The sequence below is a fragment of the Oncorhynchus nerka genome, linkage group LG1 (genome assembly GCF_034236695.1).
Source record: "Oncorhynchus nerka isolate Pitt River linkage group LG1, Oner_Uvic_2.0, whole genome shotgun sequence".
In the NCBI taxonomy this organism is placed as follows: domain Eukaryota; kingdom Metazoa; phylum Chordata; class Actinopteri; order Salmoniformes; family Salmonidae; genus Oncorhynchus; species Oncorhynchus nerka.
In genome coordinates, this window is record NC_088396.1 from 7,341,246 (window position 1) to 7,368,873 (window position 27,628).

A 27,628-nucleotide genomic window follows, 5' to 3' on the forward strand; every position below is an offset into this window, starting at 1 on the left:
CATAAGGGCATCTGCTATATGAGTAAACTGTAAACGTAAAATATGTGATCCACTTTACTTGAAATATCCACAGCCACCGAACGAACGTATGACAACATGAACGTGATTGGTCAAGAATCCCAAGTTCCGAGCATTTCCCTATCTTTGTTATGTTTGTGACGCTAAAGTTCTCTCACAAATGTGAGGATGTTTGAGTTGGAAAAACCCAAGCCTTTTATAACAAACAAGTCTCATCAAACTAGTCCCGAGACGCTGTGTGTTAATGCTTCAATTGGTTAGCTCTGCTGTATGTAAAGAAAAAGGGCGGACTGTAGGTTAGTTGTTCGGGTGCTGCCAGACGTGGGCAGGATTCAAATCTCAACCCAAGAAAAAATGATGTACTTGAGATTGTTTAAATCGCGCAAATCTCAGTTTTGGAAGATACTAACTTTGTGACCTAAGTTCTACCACTTTTGCAACAGGTACAATTGTTTAGTTTGGAGTCATTAAAAGTCGTTTTTCAACCACTCCACACATTTCTTGTTAACAAACTATAGTTTTGGCAAGTTGGTTAGGACATCTACTTTGTGCATGACAAGTCATTTTTCTAACAATTGTTTACAGACAGATTTCACTGTATCACAATTCCAGTGAGTCAGAAATGTACATACGCTAAGTTGACTGTGCCTTTAAACAGCTTGGAAAATTCCAGAAAATGATGTCATGGCTTTAGAAGATTCTGATAGCCAATTAGCCTAAGTTGAGCCAATTGGAGGTGTACCTGTGGATGTATTTCAAGGCCTACCTTCAAACTCAGTGCCTCTGATTGACATCATTGGAAAATCAAAAGAAATCAGCCAAAAAATTGTAGACCTCCACAAGTCTGGTTCATCCTTGGGAGCAATTTCCAAACGCCTGAAGGTACCACGTTCATCTGTACAAACAATAGTATGCAAGTATAAACACCACGTTCTGTCTCCTAGAGATGAACGTACTTTGGTGCTAAAAGTGCAAATCAATCGAAGAACAGCAGCAAAGGACCTTGTGAAGATGCTGGAGGAAACAAGTACAAAAGTATCTATATCCACAGTAAAATGAGTTCTCATAACCTGAAAGGCCGCTCAGCAAGGAAGAAGCCACTACTCCAAAACCGCCATAAAAAAAGCCAGACTACCGTTTGCAACTGCACATGGGAACAAAGATCGTACTTTTTGGAGAAATGTCCTCTGGTCTGATGAAACAAAAATAGAACTGTTTGGCCATAGTGACCATCGTTATGTTTGGAGGAAAAGGGGGAGGCTTGCAAGCCGAAGAACACCATCCCGGGGGTGGCGGCATCATGTTGTGGGGGTGCTTTGCTGCAGGAGGGACTGGTGCACTTCACAAAATAGATGGCATTAAGAGGTAGGACAATTATGTGGATATATTGAAGCAACATCTCAAGACATCAGTTTAAAGCTTGGTGGCAAATGAGTCTTCCAAATGGACAATGACCCCAAGCATACTTCCAAAGTTGTGGCAAAATGGCTTAAGGACAACAAAGTTAAGGTATTGGAGTGGCCATCACAAAGCCCTGACCTCAACCCTATAGAAAATTTGTGGGCAGAACTGAAAAGCGTGTGCGAGCAAGGAGGCCTACAAACCTGACTCAGTTACACCAGCTCTGTCAGGAATGGGCCAAAATTCACCCAATTTATTGTGGGAAGCTTGTGGAAGGCTACCCAAAACGTTTGACCCAAGTTAAACAATTTAAAGGCAATGCTACCAAATACTAATTGAGTGTATGTAAACTTCTGACCCACTGGGAATGTGATGAAAGAAATAAAAGCTGAAATAAATAATTCTCTCAACTATTATTTTGAAATTTCACATTCTTAAAATAAAGCTGTGATCCTAACTGACCTAAGACAGGCAAATGTTAATGGGATTAAATGTCAGGAATTGTGAAAAACAGTTTAAATGCATTTGGCTAAGGTGTATGTAAACCCCCGACTTCAACTGTAAATAAATAACTATTGTTATGTGTTGAGTGTTTTTGTGGGTACACCCCACCTGTCTCTGGATACGGGGCGAGGCCGTGTGCAGCAGCGAGAACAGGTCCTGCATCAGTGTCAGCTGCTGGGCCAGGTACTGGCGGCCCACGTTGGAGCCGCTCAGCGCCAGCACCATGGAGAGCAGCTCGAAGCAGTAGGCGTCCGAGGAGGTGTCCGAGGAGGCGTCGTCGTCGCTGGGCTGCGAGTTGGCGTTTTCCTTGCTGGAGATGGCATGCTCCCACTCCTCGCGCACCCGGGTCGCCTCCATGCGAATGGCCTGGACGATGTGGGCGCACACCTGGAGGGGGAAGAAGCGGAAAGCGATAAAGGGATATGAAGTCAATTCCAAGTGTGAAGATAACAGACAGGGGAAGCAGAGTCAGGGGCTTGAACCCTTAAAGCCTTCTACTGAGGATTACTGTAGCCAGATATCACATTTTGTGTTGTTGTAGTTGTATTGTACTATTTTAGTTAATTGTACTTTATTGGCCAGGTATTCCACAGACAACTGACCTGTTTCTGCAGGTTGGTCAGCTTGCTCCGGCTGAAAATGATGCCCACCATGTGTTCCTTCAGGTCTGCGTCTGACGGCGCCTGATGACAGGTAAACAATAACATATCATGTTTGTTTTCTGGTCTTTATTTGTAAAACGACAGTGTGAAATAGGGGGTGGTTGAAAAAGTTTGGGAAACACTGGTATACACTACGACCCCTGACCTTGTCCTCCCCCTCTGGTGATGACAGCATGTTCTTCTGCTCCTGTTCAGGGGTTGGCTCAGCATCTCCGCAGATTAGCTTCCCAAATACCTACACACACACACAACACATGCACACCAAGGGTAAAGCTTGAACCTATCCAATTCTATTAGACCTAAAGTGTTAGAGAAAGAAAACATTAACATTTTGGCCCCATAGTGACTGATTGGCCAACCGACCAGTGAGGTAATATTATGAGTGATTTACAGGTGAACGGTCCTATGAGCTCATAGTACGATTGATTGACAGGTGAACCGACCTGTGAGGTGATGAGGCGGAAAACACGGAGTGTCTCGGCCTCGCAGTTCTTCTGCTGGGCCACGCTGGCCGAGATCTGCCCTGCGATCTTGATGCTCTCGCCAGCCTTCCAGCCCAGCACCTTGACCTGGCGCACCCGCAGCGTGTTCTCGGGCCCCTTCAGCTCCACCTTGATCACATGGTGGTCTCCCCCAGGAACCTCGCTGGTCACCCAGCCCATGTGACGCGAATCAAGGTCCATCTGGAGAGGGGAGATGGAAGGGATTGGTCAGTGAAGGTTGTGTTGATGCCAAGGTGAATCAAAATGTTTAGTACTGCTTCTCCTTTTTCTTCTGAAAATGGCTTTTATGAACATACAGTAAATTGCAATACAAATTGTACAGAAGGGCTTCAATTGCTGTAAGTTTGCCATATCCTGTGGTTAGCTACATGTAGTAATCTACTTTTAACCAGAGGCTTTTGACCAGTGCCCAATGTGGTTTGGGTCAAATGTAATGCACTGGGGAATAGAGAGAATCCTTCCTTATTCAAAAAACCCACTCTTTCAGATGCCTGGAGCTGGGCTATAGAAATAAGAGGCCAAACCTGTTTGATTCTGCAGAGGTCCTCCCCGGCTTTGCCACACAGGAACGTCATGGAGGTGACTTTGTTCTGTGGAGTTAGAGAAGAGCGCCTTTAATATCAATGAAACAGACAGTTTTCAATTAATTTTAGATTGTGGCATCTGACAAATGTGATTTTGGAGTGCACGTCCCTAAGTCCAGAATAGACTATGGGAGGCGCACAGTACTACATAGACTATGACTACATGGAACTCTATTCCAATTCATGCAAGCAGTAACATTTGATTTAAAAATACACCTTATGGAACAGCGAGGACTGTGAAGCAACACAAACATAGTCACAGACACATGCACACACACGATAACATACACACATGTACACATGGATTTTGTGTTGTAGATATGTGGCAGTAGAGTAGGGGCCTGAGGGCACACACTTAATGTGTTGTGAATGTATTGTAATGTTTTTAAAATTGTATATAACTGCCTTAATTTAATTTCGCTGTACCCCAGGAAGAGTAGCTGCTGCCAAGGCAATAAATAAATACAAATACAAATGTCCCTTTAATCCCTCCCTACTCACCCCAATGTCACGGGAGTTGTCCACGTGCACAGTGATGTTAGAGGCATTGATGCCTTTGACGCAGCTGATGGTAATGCACTTGGTCTTGTTCTTGTCCTCATCGCCCGACTCCCAAAAGGTCTCAGTTGAGCCATCCGTCAGGCTGCCGATCATGGCCGAACGGCTGGACGTCTTGATGTCCACCACACTGGTAAGGTCCTTCAGACAGGTCACCAGGCACAGCTCCTGGAAGATCAAATGACGTTCAACATCGCCCAGCTATATAGATAGATACGATTTGATTGGACAATATAGAAATGTCAATTTCAGCCACACAAGTGGATACAATGCATTTAAAATCATATAGGATAACAGACAAGGTTTTACAATCTAAATGTTATTTTAGGCATATGTGACACAGCTCACTTGCCAGCTATGGTCCCAGCAATTTTACACCCTATAGGCAATATCAAATGCACAAAAATAACTAAAGAAATTAGGTTCAAATACCAGAAATTCTCACGTGGCCCATTACAAACTCAGCAAAAAAAAGAAATGTCCTCTCACTGTCAACTTTGTTTATTTTCAGCAAATTTAACATGTGTAAATATTTGTATGAATATAATAAGATTCAACAACTGAGACAAACTGAACAAGTTCCACAGACATGTGACTAACAGAAATGGAACAATGTGTCCCTGAACAAAGGTGGGGGGGTCAAAATCAAAAGTAATAGTCAGTATCTGGTGTGGCCACCAGCTGAATTAAGTACTGCATTGCATCTCCTCCTCATGGTCTGCACCATATTTGCAAGTTCTTGCTGTGAGATGTTACCCAACTCTTCCACCAAGGCACCTGCAAGTTCCTGGACATTTCCGGGGGGGAATGGCCCTAGCCCTCACCCTCCGATCCAACAGGATCACTGGGATTGAGATCCGGGCTCTTCGCTGGCCATGGCAGAACACCGACATTCCTGTCTTGCAGGAATTCACGCACAGAACGAGCAGTATGGCTGGTTGCATTGTTATTAGAGGTCGACCGATTATAATTTTTCAACGGCGATACCGATTATTGGAGGGCCAAAAAAGCCGATGCCGATTAATCAGCCGATTAAAAAAAAAAAAAAGTATTTGTAATAATGACAATTACAACAATACTGAATTAACACTTATTTTAACTTAATATAATACATCAATAAAATACATTTAGCCTCAAGTAGATAATGAAACATGTTCAATTTGGTTTAAATAATGCAAAAACAAAGTGTTGGAGAAGAACGTAAAATTGCAATATGTGCTATGTAAGAAAGCTAATGTTTCAGTTCCTTGCTCAGAACATGAGAACATATGAAAGCTGGTGGTTCCTTTTAACATGAGTCTTCAATATTCCCAGGTAAGAAGTTTTAGGTTGTAGTTATTATAGGACTATTTCCCTCTATACCATTTGTATTTCATTAACCTTTGACTATTGGATGTTCTTATAGGCACTTTAGTATTGCCAGTGTAACAGTATAGCTTCCGTCCCTCTCCTCGCCCCTACCTGGGCTCGAACCAGCAACACAACGACAACAGCCACCCTCGAAGCAGCGTTACCCATGCAGAGGAAGGGAAACAACCACCCCAAGGCTCAGAGCGAGTGAAGTTTGAAACGCTATTAGCGCGCGCTAACTAGCCAGCCATTTCACTCCGGTCACACCAGCCTCATCTCCGGAGTTGATAGGTTTGAAGTCATAAAAAGTGTAATGCTTGACGCACAACCAACGAAGAGCTGCTGGCAAAAGGCACGAAAGTGCTGTTTGAATGAATGTTTACGCGCCTGCTTCTGCCTACCACCGCTCAGTCAGATACTTGTATGCTCACTCAGATTATATGCAATGCAAGACACGCTAGATAATATCTAGTAATATCAACCATGTGTACCGTAATTTCCGGACTATAAACCGCTACTTTATTCCCACACTTTGAACCTAGCGGTTTATACAATGACGCGGCTAATTTATGGATTTTTCCCGCTTTCACAAGATTCATGCCGCCAAAAACCTGAGCACCGTCACATAATGTGACGTAAATCGAGCGCGCTCAAACTTCCCATCATTCTGATTACGGTAGTAATTTTGTCACCCTCATCATGGCAAAGACACGGAGAAATGCTGTACGGGAGCTTGGCCTTAATGAGTCGATGATAAGACGTTGGAAAGCAGCGTGAGGAACTGACTCAGTGCAAAAAGACAACAGCTTTCAGAGGGAAGAAAAGCAGATGGCACAAAGTATTTGCAGCCACTTGACATCAGTGTAAATCGTGCATTTAAGGTGGTGCTCCTTGTTCAGTGGGTGGCTTGGATGACAAGTGGGGAGAAATCCTTCACTAAAACGGGCCGCATGCGAAGAGCAACTTATGGTCAAGTCTGCCAGTGGGTCCTGACAGCGTGGAGCATTGTCAAAAAATCCACTATCATCAACGGGTTTCGAAAGGCTGGACTGCTGCGTGTTGAAGGGGCAGCATGAGCTCAGCGGGGTATTTGCCTCCGGATTAAAGTGACGAGAGCGACAATGAAAACGATCCAACATCGGATGAAGCAATTCTGAGGCTATTCAACTTCGACACCGAAGGAGATGACTTCAGTGGTTTCAGTGCACAGGAGGAGGAAGATGGTGACCAATGACTTTCTTGGTAGGCTACTGTTTAATTTTTGTTACAAGCCGTGTTTCGTTAAAGCCTATTTATTTTTGTTACAAGCCGTGTTTCGTTTAAAGGCAGTGTAAAGTTCATTTGTTTCAATGTACCGGTAGGCACCTGCGGCTTATAGACATGTGCAGCTTATTTATGTACAAAATACATATTTTTTAATAATTCAGTGGGTGCGGTTTATATTCAGGTGCGCTTAATAGTCCAGCAATTACGGTAGTTAACTAGTGATTATGATTGATTGTTTTTTATAAGATAAGTTTAATGCTAGCTAGCAACTTACCTTGGTTTACTGCATTTGTGTAACATGCAGTTTCCTTGTGGAGTGCAACGAGAGAGAGGCAGGTCGTTATTGCGTTGGACTAGTTAACTGTAAGGTTGCAAGATTGGATCCCCGAGCTGACAAGGTGAAAATCTGTCTTTCTGCCCCCGAACTAGGCAGTTAACCCACCGTTCCTAGGCCTTCATTGAAAATAAGAATGTGTTCTTACTGACAACCTAGTTTAAGATGAAATAAAGGTGTTAAAAAAATAATAAATAAATCAGCGCCCAAAAATACAGATTTCCGATTGTTATGAAAACTTGAAATCTGCCCCAATTAATCGGCCATTCCGATGAATCGGTCGACCTCTAATTGTTATGCTGGAGACTCATGTCAGGATGAGCCTGCAGGAAGGGTACCACATGAGGGAGGAGAAGTTCTTCCCTGTAACGCACAGCGTTGAAATTGCCTGCAATGACAACAACCTCAGTCCGATGATGCTGTGACACACCGCCCCAGACCATGACGGATCCTCCACCTCCAAATCGATCCCGCTCCAGAGTACAGGCCGCGGTGTAACGCTCATTCCTTCAATGATAAACGCAAAACCGCAACTCGTCAGTGAAGAGCACTTTTTGATTGTCCTGTCTGGTCCAGCGATGGTGGGTTTGTGCCCATAGGCGGAGTTGTTGTGATGTCTGGTGAGGACATGCCTTTACAACAGACCTACAAGCCTTCAGTCCAGCCTCTCTCAGCCTATTGCGGACAGTCTGAGCACTGATGGAGGGATTGTGCGTTCTTGGTGTAACTCGGGCAGTTGTTGCCATCCTGTATCTGTCCTGCAGGTGTGATGTTCAGATTTTCCGATCCTGTGCAGGCGTTGTCACACATGGTCTGTCCGATCAGTGGTCTGTCCTGTATCCCTGTAGCGCTGTCTTAGGCGTCTCACAGTACGGACATTGCAATTTATTGCCCTGGCCACATCGGCAGTCCTCATGCCTCCTTGCGGCATGCATAAGGCACGTTAACACAGATGAGCAGGGACCCTGGTTATCTTTCTTTTGGTGTTTTTCAGAGTCATTAGAAAGGCCTCTTTAGTGTCCTAAGTTTTCAGAACTGTGACCTTAATTGCCTATCGTCTGTAAGATGGTTCCGACCTAAAATATGTGGACATCTATAAGTACCTAGGTGTCTGGCTGGACTGTAAACTCTCCTTCCAGACTCATATCAAACATCTCCAATCTAACATCAAATCTAGAGTCGGCTTTCTATTCCGCAACAAAGCCTCCTTCACTCACGCCGCCAAACTTACCCTAGTAAAACTGACTATCCTACTGATCCTCGACTTCGACGATGTCATCTACAAAATAGCTTCCAATACTCTACTCAGCAAACTGGATGCAGTTTATCACAGTGCCATCCATTTTGTTACTAAAGCACCTTATACCACCCACCACTGCGACCAGTATGCTCTAGTCGGCTGGCCCTCGCTACATATTCGTCGCTAGACCCACTGGCTCCAGGTCATCTACAAGTCCATGCTAGGTAAAGCTCCGCCTTATCTCAGTTCACTGGTCACGATGGCAACACCCACCCGTAGCATGCGCTCCAGCAGGTGTATCTCACTGATCATCCCTAAAGCCAACACCTCATTTGGCTGCCTTTCATTCCAGTTCTCTGCTGCCTGTGACTGGAACGAATTGCAAAAATCGCTGAAGTTGGAGACTTATCTCCCTCACCAACTTCAAACATCTGCTATCTGAGCAGCTAACCGATTGCTGCAGCTGTACATAGTCTATCGGTAAATAGCCCACCCAATTTACCTACCTCATCCCAATGCTGTTTATATTTATTTACTTTTCTGCTCTTTTGCACACCAGTATCTTTACCTGTACATGACCATCTGATTATTTCACTCGTGTTAATCTGCAAAATTGTAATTATTTGCCATCCTCCTCATGCCTTTTGCACACAATGTATATAGACTCTCTTTTTTTCTTTTTTTTCCTACTGTGTTATTGACTTGTTAATTGTTTACTCCATGTGTAACTCTGTGTTGTTGTCTGTTCACACTGCTATGCTTTATCTTGGCCAGGTCGCAGTTGTAAATGAGAACTTGTTCTCAACTAGCCTACCTGGTTAAATAAAGGTTAAATAAATAAATAAATAAAAATAAATAAGCTGTTAGTAACTTAACGACCGTTCCACGGGTGCATGTTCATTAATTGTTTATGGTTCATTGAACAAACATGGGAAACAGTGTTTAAACCCTTCACAATGAAGAAGTTGTGACGTTATTTGGATTTTTACAAATTATCTTTGAAAGACAGGGTCCTGAAAAAGGTCCGTTTCTTTATTTGCTGAGCGGCGAATATGCTAGATGTAGTTTGAAGAGAGCATAGTTTGAGTTTCTCATGAGCTATTTTTATAGCCTACCTTTTAGGAGTGGGATGATTTTCAAAACAGAGAAATATGGGTGATCAATTTTTATTTCTAGGGAATGTAGTAAACTATAGCCTAATCATATTTCGGAAGTACATTTCCTTGGAAAGATAACTGCTCCGTGCTTTTCCGTCCATGCGCACCTGATCTCGCACGTATGGCTACTGAACTTGAAGCAGCAAGAATGATGACAGCGACACTTGCTATGTTTTGCATACAGGATATAGCCTATTTTTTAGGAGGACGATTTGCAGGCAGATAAATAAATGGGTAATCAATACTGAAATGGAAAAGGCACAATGCTCGCTCACCATAGTAGCCTTACCTACAGAAAATGCATTTTCCTTTTCAATGATGATTACATATTTTGATTGCACCTCGACTCTTTCCGTCATCAATATTTATTTACAGACACTGTAGTAAACTAAAGTCTAATCATATTTAAGTAAATTTCATATTTTTGTTAACTGCCACGTGATTCTCTGCCCATGTGGGCAAGCTACTCTATTTCAATGATACCACATATACTAGGCACACTTGAACTCTCACACCCAAGGAAAGGTAGGCTATCGTTAAAGCAGCGAAAGATGTGTGCTTTTAACACAATAGGTAGGCTTAGGCTAATGCATACAAAGTACAAAGACAAACGTTTCGAAATAATCTGCGGGACCCGCAGTGTGAAAAATGCTAGCCACATAGCAGCAATGCAACCTCTAATTTCAGCCACACAAGTGGATACAATGAATTTAAAATCATCAAGGATAACAGAAAAGGTTTAACAATGTCATAACTCCTAAACCTATTCCAATATAAAAATAATAATTTCATCAATAATGCACAAGTATGAGACGATCCAGGGTCAAGTTCATTATGCACTAAATGGAATAAAACGGACTGAATTAAAAAAGGTTAAAAACAGCTTTCTGTTGCATCCCCTAATGAACACAACCCCGGTATCTGTTGGTCTGCACTTGGGTCTCAGACAGCTTCTGTGGTCTCACCTAGTCTCTTTTCTACCAACCTTCATAAGGTCGAGCTAGCTACCACAAAACTTAATGGGCCAGATCTAGCTTGAACCTAGTCCTGGTTTAAAAATCATTCTCAATTTAAATAAACCTTATTAGTCCAGTACTAGGCTTAATATAATATGGGTCCCGGGAAACGGCCCTATCTCCTATGGGATTTAGTCTCACTTGGCTCATGGCCTCGTAGCCAGACTGCACACTGATGTTGAAGCTCTCCTCGCTGTCGCCGTCATCTGACTTGGACAGGATGTTGTTGATGTGGTGGAACACATTGCTCTGGTGCAGGAACTGATGGTCAGACTGCTTGAACTTCAAACTCCAACACCTGATAGATAGATGGGGAAAGACTCCGGGTCAAGGGTGAATTACGCGCTCACATTGATCAGTAAAGTGGTAGCTAAGTTGGAGGATTTTTAAAAACTTTTATTTTTTTACCTTCTATTTAACCTTTATTTAACTAGGCAAGTCCGTTAAGAACAAATTCTTATTTACAATGACGTCCTACCCCGGCCAAACCCGGACGATGCTGGGCCAATTGGGACTCTATGGGACTCCCAATCACCGCTGCGTCACTCGGGAGCCCGAGTGGAGGATGGTGCTAGCAACACCAGGGTTGTGGGTTAAATTTCTGCATGGGCCATGTATACTGAATATCTGTGTCACATGTTGGCCACTATGAATAAAAGAGTGTCTGCTAAAAGACCATATACCAAACCTATTCAATCAGACACTGGAAGAGAAGTTCATGACTTCTTTTGCACAGGTGCTTTGTTGCCGTTTTTTGTGGGACTGAAAAATTGCTCGAAATGTGAATAAGCGTTATTAAAAGGATCTTTTAGGATTTTTTTTTTCAATTTTCGCCAAAAATGATATACCCAAATCTAACTGCCTGTAGCTCAGGACCTGAAGCAAGGATATGCATATTCTTGATACCATTTGAAAGGAAACACTTTGAAGTTTGTGGAAATGTGAAATTAATGTAGGAGAATATAACACATTAGATTTGGTAAAATATAATACAAACTAAAAATCATGCGTTTCCATCATCTTTGAAATGCAAGAGAACGGCCATAATATAGGAGTCAGGGCGCAATTTATATTTTGGCCACTAGATGGCAGCAGTGGGTGCAAAGTTTCAGATTGATCCAGTGAAGCATTGCAATACTGCACAATATTTATTTTCTATCTGCCCAAATGTGCCGAATTGGTCAATTGAACATACATTCTGTATTACCATATAATTTTTCTTAAGTTTACACACTCACAGGAATGTCATACATGACAGATCATTAGCTTATGCACTAACTTTCACACATCTAGATGGCCAGGCGGGTGGTTGTGGAGCCAGAGACTGCAGGGGTTCAAACTGTAAAACCCAATTCCTACATTTGAATATAAAAATGGATTTAATCAAAAACAACTGTTACATTTTATCTTTGGGACCCTCAGGATGACAAATCAGAGCAAGATTACTGAATGTAAGTACATTATTTACCTTCAGGAAAAGTTGTTTTTCACTCTCCTCGAACAATAGCATGGTATTTTTTCACTGTAATAGCTACTGTAAATTGGGCAATGCAGTTAGATTAACAGGAAGTTAAGCTTTCTACCCATATAAGTAATTCTAGTCACATTAGCATCAACCGTCTCGGTATAGGGAAATCGATCACGTAGAGGTTAAAAAGTGCAAAAAGCGGTGGTGAATATTATAGGGCCTTATTCATATATATGCAGAAAGGGATTTGACCTTTTAAGATATCTTCCCTTAGTTTTAGTATTATTACAAGATAATATGCTCTGTTCCAAGTGTATGGTGGATAATAGGGTTAAATCATTTAGGGCAGGTTTGAGTTGAAAGTGGAGGTAAACTTTGAGCAACAGGGCCATCGTACCTGAGGGCCATCTGCTGCAGGGAGCTGCCACTAGGAAGTGACATCATGAGGTCGGAGATGGTCTGGAGGAGGCGGTGGAAGGTGTGGGGGAGGGGGTGGGCGGCCTCCCCGGCAATCACAATGTCAGACAGCGGGTGCTCACACACAGCCAGGTCTCTCTCCTGTGTGTACGAAGAAAACATAATGGAAAAGAAGCTAAAAGCACAGGGACGCAATGACTACAAACGTACATGTATACTTAACAAAAACAAATGCAATATGAAACCATTTCAAAGATTTTACAGAGTTACAGTTCATATAACGAAATAAGTAAATTGAAATGAATTAATCAGGCCCTATTCACAGTCATTTAACATGACTGGGTTTTTAGTTCAGTTGACAAAAAAAACATCTGAATATTTTGTACTGGTACCTCAAAAGCCTTTTTTTATTCAGGCTTGTCTCATTGAGATGATCTATTTAGCAAGAGACCTGTTGAAGATAGCAGCAATACAATTAACCTCCCCCCACCACTTCGCTCCTGAATTCTTAATCAAACATCACCTGCTCCATCACAATTTTCTTGTTCCCGGGGGCTTTGTTTTCTTCCTCCTCCTCTTCCTTGGGTTCAAAGGGTGACGGGGTGAGGGAGGCGACAAAGTGCCACAGGATGTCGTGCAGCGAGGTGGTCTGGATCACGTTACACAGCAGCCAGTTGAACGCCTGAGGGGGAGAGAAGTAAGATGGTGGCTTTCACTCACTTCAGAAAACAGTCCTTTAGATTTCAAAGACCTGAAGCAATGTATTCATTTACTTTCATATAAAAGTACCAAAAACCAACCATGTACAAAGGTTGACTCCTAACCTAACCTTTTAAATAAATATATTGTTTTTAATTTAACTAGGCAAGTCAGTTAAGAACAAATTCTTATTTACAATGACGGCCTTCCTCGGCCAAACCCGGACGACACTGGGCCAATTGAGCGCTGCCCTATGGGACCCCCAAACATGGCCGGATGTGAAACAGCCTGGATTTGAACCAGGGATTGTAGTGACGCCTCTTGCACCGAGATGCAGTGCCTTAAACCGCTGCATCACTCGGGAGCAACCTTAACAATACATTTTCAGATCAGTTTCTCAGCTCAGATACTACACTTTTATCCTTTCTAACAAGGCCGTCTAGCGACTACTGAGGTACCTCAAAAGGAGGCTAATCACGTTAGCATTTGAGGAAATGCTAACTGTTGAATGCTAATGTAAGCATGAACTTGGCACTTCAGGGAGCGTGACACATTTTCTGATGGGAAATGCTAACTGTCCACCATCTTGTGTATGACTCCATGGCCAGCTAGTGTTAGCATTCCCAGGGAGCTTGACACATTTTCTGATGGGACATGCTAAAATGCCAAATGTTATGTGTGCGAGTATCTCTTTGACAGACATTACCTCCATGGCGAAGACCCTGCATGCGGACTTGCGCAGGGCGTGCTTCATGGCCACCTCCAAACCCTCCAGGTCATGGTGCTGGATGACGAAGGCCAGGACAGGCCACTGGAAGTTCCTCTCGCCCTTACTGAGGGATCCGTGGGCCGAGATGAGACGGGACAGTTCCGGGGAGGGGTGGCGCAACAGAGAAGAGCCCACATCTGGAGGGGAGGACAGTGCTACAAATATAGAAATTAAAGCAGCAAGCAGCAATGCCTTGGTTCAAGCTGTGGGCCAACTGTGCCACCATCAGGACAAATTGGACACATCGCCCTAGGATTAGCTAATTCGGTACTCCTTACCACACTTGACAAATATCCAAACTCCTAATCAAACAAATTGTGCAATGTGCCTTTGATGTATTTTAGACAATTTGCAATGATGTTAACTCCTTCAAATGTCTTTCTCCAGGAGCGCTGGACTGATTGGCACCAAATTTGCAAGAACCCACCCAGTTCATTGGTTAATGGTGTTTGAAATTTTAGTCTAGGAAATGTTGCGTTGGGAGACATCAACTTTCGTGCAGATTGGTCATTCGGTACAAGAGGACTAGTTTTTTTGCGGAAAATCCATAATGGTGGACTGAGTTTGAGGCATATTTTTTCCTTGTGAAGAGAGGGACCTATGTAACACTTTTTTAAACTCTAGCTCACAGTGAGGAGTGGGACCTTGCAAAATGTGCACATTAAATTGGTTGTTCTAGCGGCACTATGTGGACAATTGGCATGGCATTACGTGTGAAGGTGTGGCCCGGCCCACGCCCCTGTACCATCAAAGGTTGCACCCTCCTGGGCCTCACCATCTCACAAGAATTTGAATTTGAATTTTGCGTTACGGTTGAAGAGGAATAATAACAGTAATTAAAGTTGCAAGCAGCAATGCCAGGGTTCAAGCTGTTGCCCCACTGTGCCACCATCAGGACAAATTGGGCACACTGACCTAGTCTGAGCTACTTCTGTACTCCCCTTACCATGCTTGCCAAAATCAAGAACTCTAAATCAAACAGATCATGTAATATGCTTTTGATGTGAACTACATGACCAAAAGCATGTGGACACCTGCTCATCGAACATCTCATTCCAAAAACATGGACATTAATATGGAGTTGGTCCCTTCTTTGATGCTATAACAGCCTCCACTCTTCTGGGAAGGCTTTCCACTAGATGTTGGAACATTTGCTGCAGGGACTTGCTTCCATTCAGCCACGAGTATTAGTGAGGTCGGGCACTGATGTTGGGCGATTAGGCCTGGCTCGCAGTCAGTGTTCACCCCAAAGGTGTTCAATGTGGTTGAGGTTAGGGCTCTGTGCAGGCCAGTCAAGTTCTTCCACATCGATCTCAACAATCCATTTCAGTATGGACCTCGCTTTGTGCACGGGGGCATTGTCATGCTGATACAGGAAAGGGCCTTCCCAAACTGTTGCCACTAAGTTGGAAGCCCAGAATCATCTAGAATGTCATTGTCTGGTGCAGCATTAAGATTTCCCTTCACTGGAACTAAGGGACCTAGGCTGAACCAATAAACACAGCACCAGACCATTATTCCTCCTCCCTCAAAAGTTACTGTTGGCACTATGCATTTAAAAAAAATACATATATATTTCACCTTTATTTAACCAGGTAGGCCAGTTGAGAACAAGTTCTAATTTACAACTGCAACCCGGCCAAGATAAAGCAAAGCAGTGCGACAAAAGTTACAAACAAATGTACAGTCGTGGCCAAAAGTTTTGAATGACACAAATATTAATTTTCACAAAGTCTGCTGCCTCAGTTTGTATGATGGCAATTTACTCCAGAATGCTATGAAGAGTGATCAGATGAATTGCAATTAATTGCAAAGTCCCTCTTTGCTATGCAAATGAACTGAATCCCCCAAAAACATTTCCACTGCATTTCAGCCCTGCCACAAAAGGACCAGCTGACATCATGTCAGTGATTCTCTCGTTAACACAGGTGTGAGTGTTGACGAGAACAAGGCTGGAGATCACTCTGTCATACTGATTGAGTTTGAATAACAGACTGGAAGCTTCAAAAGGAGGGTGGTGCTTAGAATCATTGTTCTTCCTCTGTCAACCATGGTTACCTGGAAGGAAACACATGCCGTCATCATTGCATTGCACAAAAAGGGCTTCATAGGCAAGGATATTGCTGCAGGTAAGATTGCACCTAAATCAACCATTTATCGGATCATCAAGAACTTCAAGGAGAGCGGTTCAATAGTTGCGAAAAAGGCTTCAGGGCACCCAAGAAGGTCCAGCAAGCGCCAGGACCGTCTCCTAAAGGTAATTTAGCTGCGGGATCGGGGCACCACCAGTACAGAGCTTGCTCAGGAATGGCAGCAGGCAGGTGCGAGTGCATCTGCACGCACAGTGAGGCGAAGACTTGGGTGGCCTGGTGTCAAGAAGGGCAGCAAAGAAGCCACTTCTCTCCAGGAAAAACATTAGGGACAGACTGATACATGGATTGGACTGCTGAGGACTGGGGTAAAGTCATTTTCTCTGACGAATCCTCTTTCCGATTGTTTGGGGCATCCGGAAAAAAGCTTGTCTGGAGAAGACAAGGTGAGCGCTACCATCAGTCCTGTGTCATGCCAACAGTAAAGCATCCTGAGACCATTCATGTGTGGGGTTGCTTCTCAGCCAAGAAGGGAGTGGGCTCACTCACAATTTTGCCTAAGAACACAGCCGTGGATAAAGAATGGTACCAACACATCCTCCGAGAGTAACTTCTCCCAACCATCCAGGAACAGTTTGGTGACGAACAATGCCTCTTCCAGCATGATGGAGCACCTTGCCATAAGGAAAAGTGATAACTAAGTGGCTCGGGGAACAAAACATTGATATTTTGGGTCCATGGCCAGGAAACTCCCCCCCAGACCTGAATCCCATTGAGAACTTGTGGTCAATCCTCAAGAGGCTGGTGGACAAACAAACCCCCACAAATTCTGACAAACTCCAAGCATTGATTATGCAAATCTATGTACAGTGTGTGCAAATGTAGAAGAGAAGGGAGGTAAAGGCAATAAATAGGCCATAGAGCATAAATAATTACAATTTAGCATGAACACTGTAGTGATAGATGTGCAGACAATGATGTGCAAGTAGAGATAATGGGGTGCAAAAGAGCAAGAGGATAAATAACAATATGGGGATGAGTTAGTTGGGTGTGCTATTTACAGATTCACTGTACCTGTACACAGCCATCGGTAAGCTGCTCTGACAGCTCATGCTTAAAGTTAGAGAGGGAAATAGAAGTCTCCAACTTCAGGGATTTTTGCAATTCGTTCCAGTCATTGGCAGCAGAAAACTGGAAGGAAAGGCGGCCGAAGGAAGTGTTGGCTTTGGGGATGACCAGTGAGATATACCTGCCGGAGCGTGTGCTACGGGTGGGTGTTGCTATTGTGACCTGTGAGCTGAGATAAGGCGGGGCTTTACCTAGCAAAGACTTATAGATGACCTGGAGCCAGTGGGTTTGGCGACAAATATGTAGCGAGGACCAGCCAACGAGAGCATACAGGTCGCAGTGGTGGGTAGTATATGGGGCTTTGGTGACAAAACGGATGACACTGTGATAGACTACATCCGGTTTGCTGAGTAGAGTGTTGGAAGCTATTTTGTAAATTACATCAATGAAGTCAAGGATCGGTAGGATGGTCAGTTTTACGAGGGTATGTTTGGCAGCATGAGTGAAGGAGGCTTTGTTGCGAAATAGGATTAGGAAATCGGATCATTTTGGATTGGAGATGCTTAAAGAGTCTGGAAGGAGAGTTTACAGTCTAACCAGACACCTAGGTATTTGCAGTTGTCCACATATTATAAGTCAGAACCATCCAGAGTAGTGATGCTAGTCGGGCGGGTGCGTGCAGTAATTGGTTGAAGAGCATGCATTTAGTTTTACAAGCATTTAACCTGTTGAGTGTAGGGGGCAGAATTTTGATGAAAAACGTACCCAAATGAAACGGCCTATTTCTTAGGCCCAGAATCTAGAATATGCATATAATTGTCAGATTAGGATAGATAACACTCTAAAGTTTCCAAAACTGTCAAAATATTGTCTGTGAGTATAACAGAACTGATATTGTAGGCGAAAACCTGAGGAAAATCCAACCAGGAAGTGCCTAAGAGAAACAAATCTCCCTGTTCTATTGCATGCCTTCCCTCCATTTAAAGGGATATCAAACAGATTCCTTTCCCTATGGCTTCCACATGGTGTGAACAGTCTTTAGACATAGTTTCAGCCTTTTATTCTGAAAAATGAGCGAGAACGATCACTTCGCGTCAGTGGATGGTGCAAGCAGAGTTTTGCATGCGCAACAGCTTGGAGCAGACATTTTCTCTCTCTCTCCTATTGAAAAAGCTACGGTCAGGTTAAAATATGATCGATTATTTATTGTAAAAACAACCTGAGGATTGATTATAAAAAACGTTTGACATGTTTCTACGAATTTACGGATACTATTTGGAATTTTCACCTGCCCGTCATGACCTGCATGAGCCTGTGGATTTCTGAACAAAACGCGCCAATCAAATGGAGGTTTTTGGATATAAAAATAATCTTAATCGAACAAAAGGAACATTGTGTAACTGGGAGTCTCGTGAGTGCAAACATCCGAAGATCAAAGGTGATGAATTTTATTGCTTTTGTAATGTTTGTCTGTTTTGTCTGCTGAGAGAGATGTCCTAACAAAAACACTTGGATAGCTTTTGCTGTAAATCTTTTCTTTTTTTGAATCTGACACGGCAGGTGGATTAACAACAAGCTAAACTGTGTTTTGCTATATTGCACTTGTGATTTCATGAAAAATTGATATTTTTAGTCATTTAATTTGGAGCTCTGCAATTCAGCGGATGTTGACGAAAATGATCCCGCTATCGGGATGGGTGCGCCAAGAAGTTTAAAGCAGTTGGAGGCCACGGAAGGAGTGTTGTATGGCATTGAAGCTCGTTTGGGAGGTTTGTTAACACAGTGTCCGAAGAAGGGCCAGATGTATACAGAATGGGTTCGTCTGCGTAGAGGTACATCATTGATGTATACAGAGAAAGGAGTCGGCCCGAGAATTGAACCCTGTGGCACCCCCATAGAGACTGCCAGAGGTTCGGACAACAGACCCTCCGATTTGACACACAACTCTGTCTTAGTAGTAGTTGGTGAAACAGGCAAGGCAGTCAATTGAGAAACCAAGGCTGTCGAGTCTGCCAAAAAGAATGTTGTGATTGACAGAGTCGAAAGCATTGGCCAGGTCGATGAAGACGGCTGCACAGTAATGTCTTTTATCGATGGCGGTTATCAAATCGTTTAGGACCTTGAGCGTGGCTGAGGTGCACCCATGACTAGCTCGGAAACCAGATTGCAAAGGGGAGAAGGTCCGGTGGGAATCGAAATGGTCGGTGATCTGTTTGTCAACTTGGCTTTCAAAGATTTTTATAAAGGCAGGGTAGGATAGATATAGGCCTATAACAGTTGGGGTCTACAGTGTCTCCCGCTTTGAAGAGTGGTATGACCACGGCAGCTTTCCAATCTTTTGTGGATCTCAGACGATACGAAAGAGGTTGAATAGGCTAGTAATAGGGGTTGCAACAATTTCGGCGGATAATTTTAGAAAGAGAGGGTCCAAATTGTCTAGCCAACTGATTTGTAGGGATCCAGATTTTGTAGCTCTCTCAGAATATCAGCTGTCTGGATTTGGGTGAAGGAGAAGCAGGGGGGGGGGCAAGTTGCTGTTGGGGGTGCTGAGCTGTTGGGGTAGCCAGGTGGAAAGCATGGCCAGCCGTAGTAAAATGCCTATTGAAATGATCAATTATAGTAGATAGATCGGTGGTGACAGTGTTTCCTAGCCAGCTGGGAGGTGGTGCTCTCATTCTCCATGGACTTTACGTTGTTCCAAAACGTTTTGGAATTAGTGCTACAGGATGCAAATTTCTGTTTGAAAAAGCTAGCTTTAGCTTTCCTAACTGACTGAGTATATTGGTTGGACTTCCCTGAAAAGTTGCATATCGCGGGGGCTATTTGATGCAGAATGCCACAGGATGTTTTAGTGCTAATCAAGGGCATTATCCGTTCTTAGTTCTACATTTTTTTGAAAGGGGCATGCTTATTTAAGATGGTGAGGAAGGCACTTTTGAAGAACAACCAGGTATCCTCTACTGACAGGATAAGGTTAATATCCTTCCAGGATTCCCGGGCCAGGTCGATTAGAAAGGCCTGCTCACTGAAGTGTTTTAGGGAGCATTTGACAGTGATGAGGGTTGGTCGTTTGACCGCGGACCCATTGCGCATTCAGGCAATGGTGCAGTGATAGCTGAGATCATGGTTGAAGACAGCAGAGGTGTATTTAGAGGGTAGGTCAGTCAGGATGATATCTAAGAGGGTGCCCAAGGTTACAGAGTTAGGGTTGTATAACTTGTATGAAAATGAGGGCATCTAGCTTAGATTGTCGGACGACCGGGGTGTTAAGCATATCCCATATCACCTAACAGTACAAACTCTGAAGATAGATGGGGGCAATCAATTGACATATTGTGTCTAGGGCACAGCTGGGGACTGAAGGGGTTTATAAGAAGTGGCAACGATTTTTAAAAGTAGAAGCTCAAATTGATTGGGAACAGACCTGGATAGTATGACAGAACTCAGGCAAACTCTGCAGTAGATTCAAACTCCGACCTCTTTGGCTGTTCTATATTGTCAGAAAATGTTATAGTTAGGGATGGAAATTTCAGGATTTTTGGTGGCCTTCCTAAGCCATGATTCAGACACGCATAGGACATCAGGGTTGGCGAAGTGTGCTAAAGCAGTGAATAAAACAAACTTAGGGAGGAGGCATGCATGAAACCAAGGCTTTTACGGTTAGAGGTCAACAAATGAGAGCGCCTGTGGAATGGGAGTGGGGCTAGGCACTGCAGGGCCTGGGTTAACCATTACATCACCAGAAGAGAAGTAGGATTAGGGTAAAGGCTATAAGAACTGGTTGTCTAGTACATTGATACTGGGTGCTGCAGGGGTTAACCTCTACCCTCATCCTTCCCCTCCTCTGGTGATGTAAAGGCTATAATAACTGGTTGTCTAGTACATTGGTACTGGGGGCTACAGGGGTTAACCTCTACATCACCAGAGGGGCAGGATGAGGGTAAAGGCTATAAGAACTGGTTGTCTAGTAAATCGGTACTGGGGGCTGCAGGGGTTAACCTCTACATCACCAGAGGAGGGGCAGGATGAGGGTAAAGGCTATAAGAACTGGTTGTCTAGTAAATCGGTACTGGGGGCTGCAGGGGTTAACCTCTACATCACCAGAGGGGTAGAATGAGGGTAAAGGCTATAATAACTGGTTGTCTAGTACATTGGTACTGGGAGCTGCAGGGGTTAACCTCTACATCACCAAAGGGGTAGGATGAGGGTAAAGGCTATAATAACTGGTTGTCTAGTACATTGGTACTGGGGGCAATAGATGAGGCATCTTGACATTAGGGAGAGGCATGAGTAGCACTAGATGAGTCAGGGAGCCAATTCAGTGGTCGTTACTATGTCATGCAACATTAACCTGTTAAAAACAGAACTGTAGCAAATGAGGTTTGTGCAGTAGGATATAGACCAAATACATTATCACTGTATAGTGATTTTGCTTGAATTTCCCTGCCAATGCATTGTTGTTTGGACCATTTTTCAAAAGTAAAAAATTGGTAGGCTATATGAACAGTTGTTGTATTACTTGTGAGGCACAGCTGAGTGAGCATATATCTAAATAATTAGCTTTTTATTTTACTGGGCTACTCGTGCCTGCATCTGATGGTCAGTCTCAGCGGAGGGAGACTGAGGGTCCGTCTCTCAACATCACTCCACTATCCCTTTCCTCCACTGACCCAAAAAGGACACAGTCTTCCAGATGATGGCAAAACTAGAGTTGCACCGCATTATTTCTGCCTCATACACAAATTCATGTTGTTACTCCTATTAACATTTTCGCTGCTGAACCCCTAATAATAATAATAATAATAATAAAGGGCCCAAAACACTCTGGTCTGGTGGTTTAGGGGAATGTTTACCCACCTGCATCCCCACTGTGGACTCCACGTCTGGGCACGGCTTTGACTCTGGCCGGAGAGGCCAAGTGCTTCTTGTCATACTCAGAGGCCACTACAGAGTAAGACCTCTGGAACACCGTCCTCTTGGACAAGTCACTATCTGTGATTGGGCTGGTCTCCAGACTGCAAGAGACGAACACAGAAATGTTGACCATCTGTTTCACACTGACAAGTCCCCACAGATATGACATACACTACAACCACATATAATAAACACAGACATAATCAGTCTGCTCATCTCTACTCTCAAAAAGAGGTGTGTGTTACCTGGGTGGCATAGACTTCATGTTGCTCTCGGGCTCCACGAACACGTTGGGGCAAGCGTCGGGGGTGACTGAGATGTAGGGTGCAGGGACAGACGTGGAATGTAGGTACCTCATCCCATCCTGAAACAGGTTGTCATCCTGGTACCCACCAAAGTTCTCTGTGTGTTGCCTGGAAGAGGGGAGACAGGTTTACATACCAATGTAGTTTAAATATTTTGGGATTATTCATGTGGATGCTGCCTCAAAGCAAATAATTCCATGACTGTTTTCACTGTGTAATATGTCCATGAGATATGGATAAGACACTATACACAACCAAAATGTATGATCATCATCACTTCAACTAACGTTGCCACAGCGGTTTAAGTGTAATGCCATCCCAAAGGGCATAAAACCAAAAGAGAAGGAGACTGTCTGTGAGGCAAAAATAAAAAGAGATTACCTTACATTTCTTCCCTCCCAATCTTTCCAGTGCTTTTCAATTTGATCATCATCACAATAGCTATCATTTACCTGGCCAGCATCTGCAGGTAGAGGCAGCCCATCTTGTTGGGCTTCTCGTCAGAGACGCCCTCCTTGAGGCTGGGCAGCAGGGAGTGAAGCGGGCGAGGCGGGTGGTGGCATAGCAGGCTGGGTTTTGCGGCACTGCTTAGGGAAAGCAGGAAAAGGGCGTTGGCACGGATCACCTGGTGGGCCTCCATGGTGGGCAGCGCTCGCGGCATCTTCAACTGCAGGGGCTTCTTCCTCGACTGCTTCACCTCGATGGGTAGGGAGAGAGATTCGATTTAAGTGGTGGTTAAGAGGTCGAAGTTTGGGGAAAGAGGGGTATGTAGACCCCAACTGCATTGTATGACTTGTCACGAGCATATTACCAAGGTTGTTTATGAAAGCACATGGTTGAGTAAGGTTATCCTTTGAACTTTTACAGTGAGAAATAAATACATTGAGCATAATATGTTAGTGTTAAATCCTGATTGTTAAGGGCTTATGTTCGTTAACTATCCAAGTATTTTTTAAGTTCCCATAAGCTTGAAGAATTTTATGAAATTATTAACTTACACAAACGTATTAAATTATTATGCATGTGTAAAGATACAAAACATCTATTGAAGCGTTGAGCAGTACAGTACCTTTTCCCTGGCAGCAGTCTGCTTGTCTCTCAGGTACTTCTCCCTGCAGCGGTCACACACCAGGTACCAGGTACTTCCACCGATCCCTCCGTCTCCACAGTTTCCTGCCCAGCCCCCACAGAAGTGGCCGATACTGTTGTAGCCCTGGCCTCCCGCGTAGCGACCACAACCTGCCCAAAACACACCAGATGATGCTAAGATCCACAGACTTAAATAGAACACAGATACATGTATCTTATGCTAAGATCATATTGAGTAGTGCTGCTGTACGAGCAGAACTACAGTGTATACGGTGTCATGGGGTTAGCCACCATCCGCCTCGGTATGAAGACATGTTCAGCTTTCTTTTCTTCCACACAATCAATAAAACAAAATAGGATTTTCATGTCTGACCTTTATATGTGAGAGGTAGGCTAACCTCGCACAGTGACATGGCATGTGTATTTCTAAACTTATGGAATAAAAGCAAACCCAACATTGTTGATCTTACCTGGGTGGGCCTGCCTCATGTGGTAGGTGACAGGGTAGGGGTGAGACTCCCCACACAGCTCACAGATGGTGTCCTTCTCTGGTCCCCCGATGGCCAGCTGGGCCATCTCCCCAAACAGGTTCCCCCTGGGGCGCACCTCCGTCTGATCTCTTTTCTTCTTCTCCTTCTTGGACTTCTTAGTGTCCTTCTCGTTCTCCTTTTTCTTCAGGATGGCGCTGGAGCCCGGGCTGGGGAAAATCATGTTCTGGGTGGCTGCCTTGATGGTCGCCATGGAGATGTCCTCCCAGAATGCAACAAGGTGCTGGAGTGTGAGCGGCAGGATGGACTTGGCCCTCATGAAGGGATGAGTGGCCACCTCGTGGGAGACGGGCTCCCCCTTGCTGTCCTCGCACTTCTCGGTCAGTGGTGGCTCTTTGAGCATGGACAGGACCTTGTTCTTGTTGATGCTGCCCATCTTGGAGATGTCGGGCCCGTGTGGGGCAATGTTGAACATATTGAGGGCCGAAGATATCTCCAGCGAGTGGCGGTTCATCAGCTTGCTCTCCTTCTCCTCTTGGCCGCCCAGCGAGCTGCGGACGGGCGCGTGCTCCTTGGTCAGCTCCGGGTTGAACTTGAGGAACGAGGAGCAGGCCATGGCGTCGTGGACAATGCCCTCGTGCCAGAGGAACGCGGCGAAGACCGACCGGGCGCACTCTGCCACCGAGGGCGACATAGCCTGCTTGGTGGTCTCGGTGAGCCTTGATGAGCTCTCGCCCTTGAAGAGCGGGCCAGACTTGTCCTTCTTGGGGCGCACGTGGCGGCTGGAGGTCTTGCGGCTGACTTTTGCCGACGAGCGACTGCTCTCCAGGTCATCCTTGATGGGCACCTTGCAGATGCTGAAGTGCACCTTGGAAGAGCCCTCCTCTGTGTTGCTCACGTCAACGTTCTCATCATTTCCCTCATCATCGGAAAGAAGAGCAATAGACGTACACATCAGCACCTCCCTGTGGAGGTCTTCCTGGGTCACATGGGGTGATGGGCTGCGGTTCTCCATGTTCATGTCACCTCCTTTGCTGCACCTGTCCTTGGGAGATAGTTTGGGTTTAGGCGAGGTGGACCTTCCCCTCAGTGGCTCTGAGGCGAGAGGGACCTTTTTCCGTAGGGTGTCTGGGTCCAGTGTGTACGAGTCCGACTTGGATCTCTCTCTGGGCGGGTCCAGCAGAGCCATGGAGGGGCTGACTTTGGGAGGGAGGTTCTGGTCATGCTGGGGGGAGGAGGACCACGCCAAGGAGGTGCTAGAGGGTCTATACTTCCCTGAGGAGGAGGACAGGCCCTTCTGCTTGAGCGAAGAGGAGCGGGAGCCAGGGTTGGGCGATTCGACGCGCAGCCCGGAGGAGTCACGATCACGCACTTCGGCCTTCCGCGCCTGCAGGGTGTTATGGTTGGGCGAGTGAGAGCGGCTATGAGAGTCTGACCGCAGCTTGGCCGTGTCTGACCTCAGGATCAGTGCCTCGCTGGCCGACAGGTCTTTGCTTTTGGAGTTGTCCGAGGAGCGTCCACCCTCCTGTTTTGGGGAGTGGCTTTTCTGTCGTTGTTTAGAGGCTAGTAGATAGGCATAAAATAGAAACAGTTATACTATAACTCATTGAGGTTTAGTGTAAAAGGCAGCACATCCAGTTTACTCAGAGTACAACACTCAACATCTAAGGGTCAAAACAAAAGGGATTATGAAAGGGAAGAAATTAAGAGAAGTCTGAAAAAATGTTAAAATAAATAAGAAGCCTCAGACTGTGGAAAGTTGTCGACCAATTCACTTTAGTAAGTGACTGCAATTCAGAAGAGCCTTGAATGGCCTTGAAAGAATCACATAAGTTTTCCAAATGATCTAAAATCAACCTATGCATGTCTGAAAGGTCTGTCCATCTATTCACTGAAGGCCCCTAACATGGACAGAGGGAGCAAAAGGATCATGGTGCAACAAATGAGAAAAGCCCAGCCCAACACTGTCCCCCAGGCTAGGTATTATATAATTGGTCTTTAGAAAGTGTTCAGTCTGAAGGACTCATGCATTCTGTATGTTTACCCACCCTTTTGCCTGAGAGAGAGAGATGAGAGCGCAGAACAATGCCCAGCCGCGGACATACTGATTTTGTGCACACACTCATGAGAAGATGCAAGGCTGTGTGATGAAGAACCATCTACAGCGTAAAACACAGGACATGAATACAGGGACACCATCACAGTGAGAGAGGAGGGAGAGAGAACAGGTAAGGAATCACCACAGGAGGAGAAAGAACAGGTAAGGAAACACCACAGGAGGAGGGAGAGAGAACAGGTAAGGAATCACCACAGGAAGAGAAAGGAGGAGGGAGAGATAACAGGTAAGGAAACACCACAGGAGGAGAAAGGAGGAGGGAGAGAGAACAGGTAAGGAAACACCACAGGAGGAGAAAGGAGGAGGGAGGGAGAGAGAACAGGTAAGGAATCACCACAGGAGGAGAAAGGAGGAGGGAGGGAGAGAGAACAGGTAAGGAATCACCACAGGAGGAGAAAGGAGGAGGGAGGGAGAGAGAACAGGTAAGGAATCACCACATGAGGAGAAAGGAGGAGGGAGAGAGAACAGGTAAGGAATCACCACAGGAGGAGAAAGGAGGAGGGAGAGAGAACAGGTAAGGAATCACCACATGAGGAGAAAGGAGGAGGGAGAGAGAACAGGTAAGGAAACACCACATGAGGAGAAAGGAGGAGGGAGAGAGAACAGGTAAGGAAACCCCACAGGAGGAGAAAGGAGGAGGGAGAGAGAACAGGTAAGGAATCACCACAGGAGGCGGGAGAGAGAACAGGTAAGGAAACACCACAGGAGCAGAAAGGAGGAGGGAGAGAGAACAGGTAAGGAAACACCACATGAGGAGAAAGGAGGAGGGAGAGAGAACAGGTAAGGAAACACCACAGGAGGAGAAAGGAGGAGGGAGAGAGAACAGGTAAGGAAACACCACAGGAGGAGAAAGGAGGAGGGAGAGGATGACCATTGGGAGAGCAGAAGACAGAGTCAGAACGACAGGCAGTTGGAGTTAAGATAGCTATAAGAGAACAGAAAAAAAAGGTAGTAAGAGATGCATGAACTAAGGCTGGGAGACAGCAGTTTGAGCCCGGGGCTGGGATAATGGAGTGAATGGAAACATATTGATACGTGTTATACTTTAGTGATACTTAATAGTAAGTAATATTAGTAATATGCATGTCAATCTCTCCTGGCTGAAAGTGGAGGAGAGATTGACTTCATCGTTACTTTTATTTGTGAGAGGTAATGATATGTTGTATGCACCGAGCTGTCTGCCTAAACTACTGGCACACAGGTTAAATTAGATTTAAAAAAACAGATTCAAAAACATCTTATGGAACAGCGGGGACTGTGAAGCAACACAAACATTGGCACAGACACATACACACACACACACATGATAACATACACATGGATTTAGTAATGTAGATATGTGGTAGTGGAGGCCTGAGGGCACACAGTGTGTTGTGAAATCTGTGCATGTATTGTAATGTTTTAAAATTGTATAAACTGCCTTAATTCTGCTGATGCCCAAGAAGAGTAGCTGCTGATTAGGCAGCATCTAATGGGGATCCATAATAAATACAACATACAAATAGTAAGGAGAATATCAACTAATCTGACCATGTTCCTCATTAGAGCACCACGTGTGCTGCGCGTTAAGGTTAGCAAGTCTGGTCATATTGACACATCTTCTAGGCATTTA

At 44.7% G+C, this 27,628-nt stretch overlaps 1 protein-coding gene across 5 annotated transcripts in view; it reads right to left on the reverse strand.

The window, feature by feature from the left end:
* Window positions 1-27,628, reverse strand: part of mycbp2 (MYC binding protein 2) — a 249,694-nt gene that overhangs the window by 27,250 nt on the left and 194,816 nt on the right. For 2 of the 5 annotated variants that reach the window (XM_065027490.1, XM_065027284.1), the window contains exons 53-67: window positions 23,883-25,463; window positions 23,393-23,562; window positions 22,776-23,020; window positions 22,264-22,431; window positions 21,962-22,119; window positions 13,884-14,083; window positions 13,002-13,160; window positions 12,459-12,619; window positions 10,735-10,891; window positions 4,174-4,398; window positions 3,613-3,678; window positions 3,029-3,268; window positions 2,731-2,820; window positions 2,526-2,606; window positions 2,032-2,310 (exon numbers count right to left, since the gene is read on the reverse strand). In XM_065027490.1, coding sequence (XP_064883562.1) covers window positions 2,032-2,310; window positions 2,526-2,606; window positions 2,731-2,820; window positions 3,029-3,268; window positions 3,613-3,678; window positions 4,174-4,398; window positions 10,735-10,891; window positions 12,459-12,619; window positions 13,002-13,160; window positions 13,884-14,083; window positions 21,962-22,119; window positions 22,264-22,431; window positions 22,776-23,020; window positions 23,393-23,562; window positions 23,883-25,463 — 3,980 coding nt within the window. Of the gene's footprint in view, window positions 1-784; window positions 914-2,031; window positions 2,311-2,525; window positions 2,607-2,730; window positions 2,821-3,028; window positions 3,269-3,612; window positions 3,679-4,173; window positions 4,399-10,734; window positions 10,892-12,458; window positions 12,620-13,001; window positions 13,161-13,883; window positions 14,084-21,961; window positions 22,120-22,263; window positions 22,432-22,775; window positions 23,021-23,392; window positions 23,563-23,882; window positions 25,464-27,628 lie in introns of all 5 variants that reach the window. The other 3 variants (XM_065027574.1, XM_065027423.1, XM_065027354.1) reach the window with 3 other exon arrangements.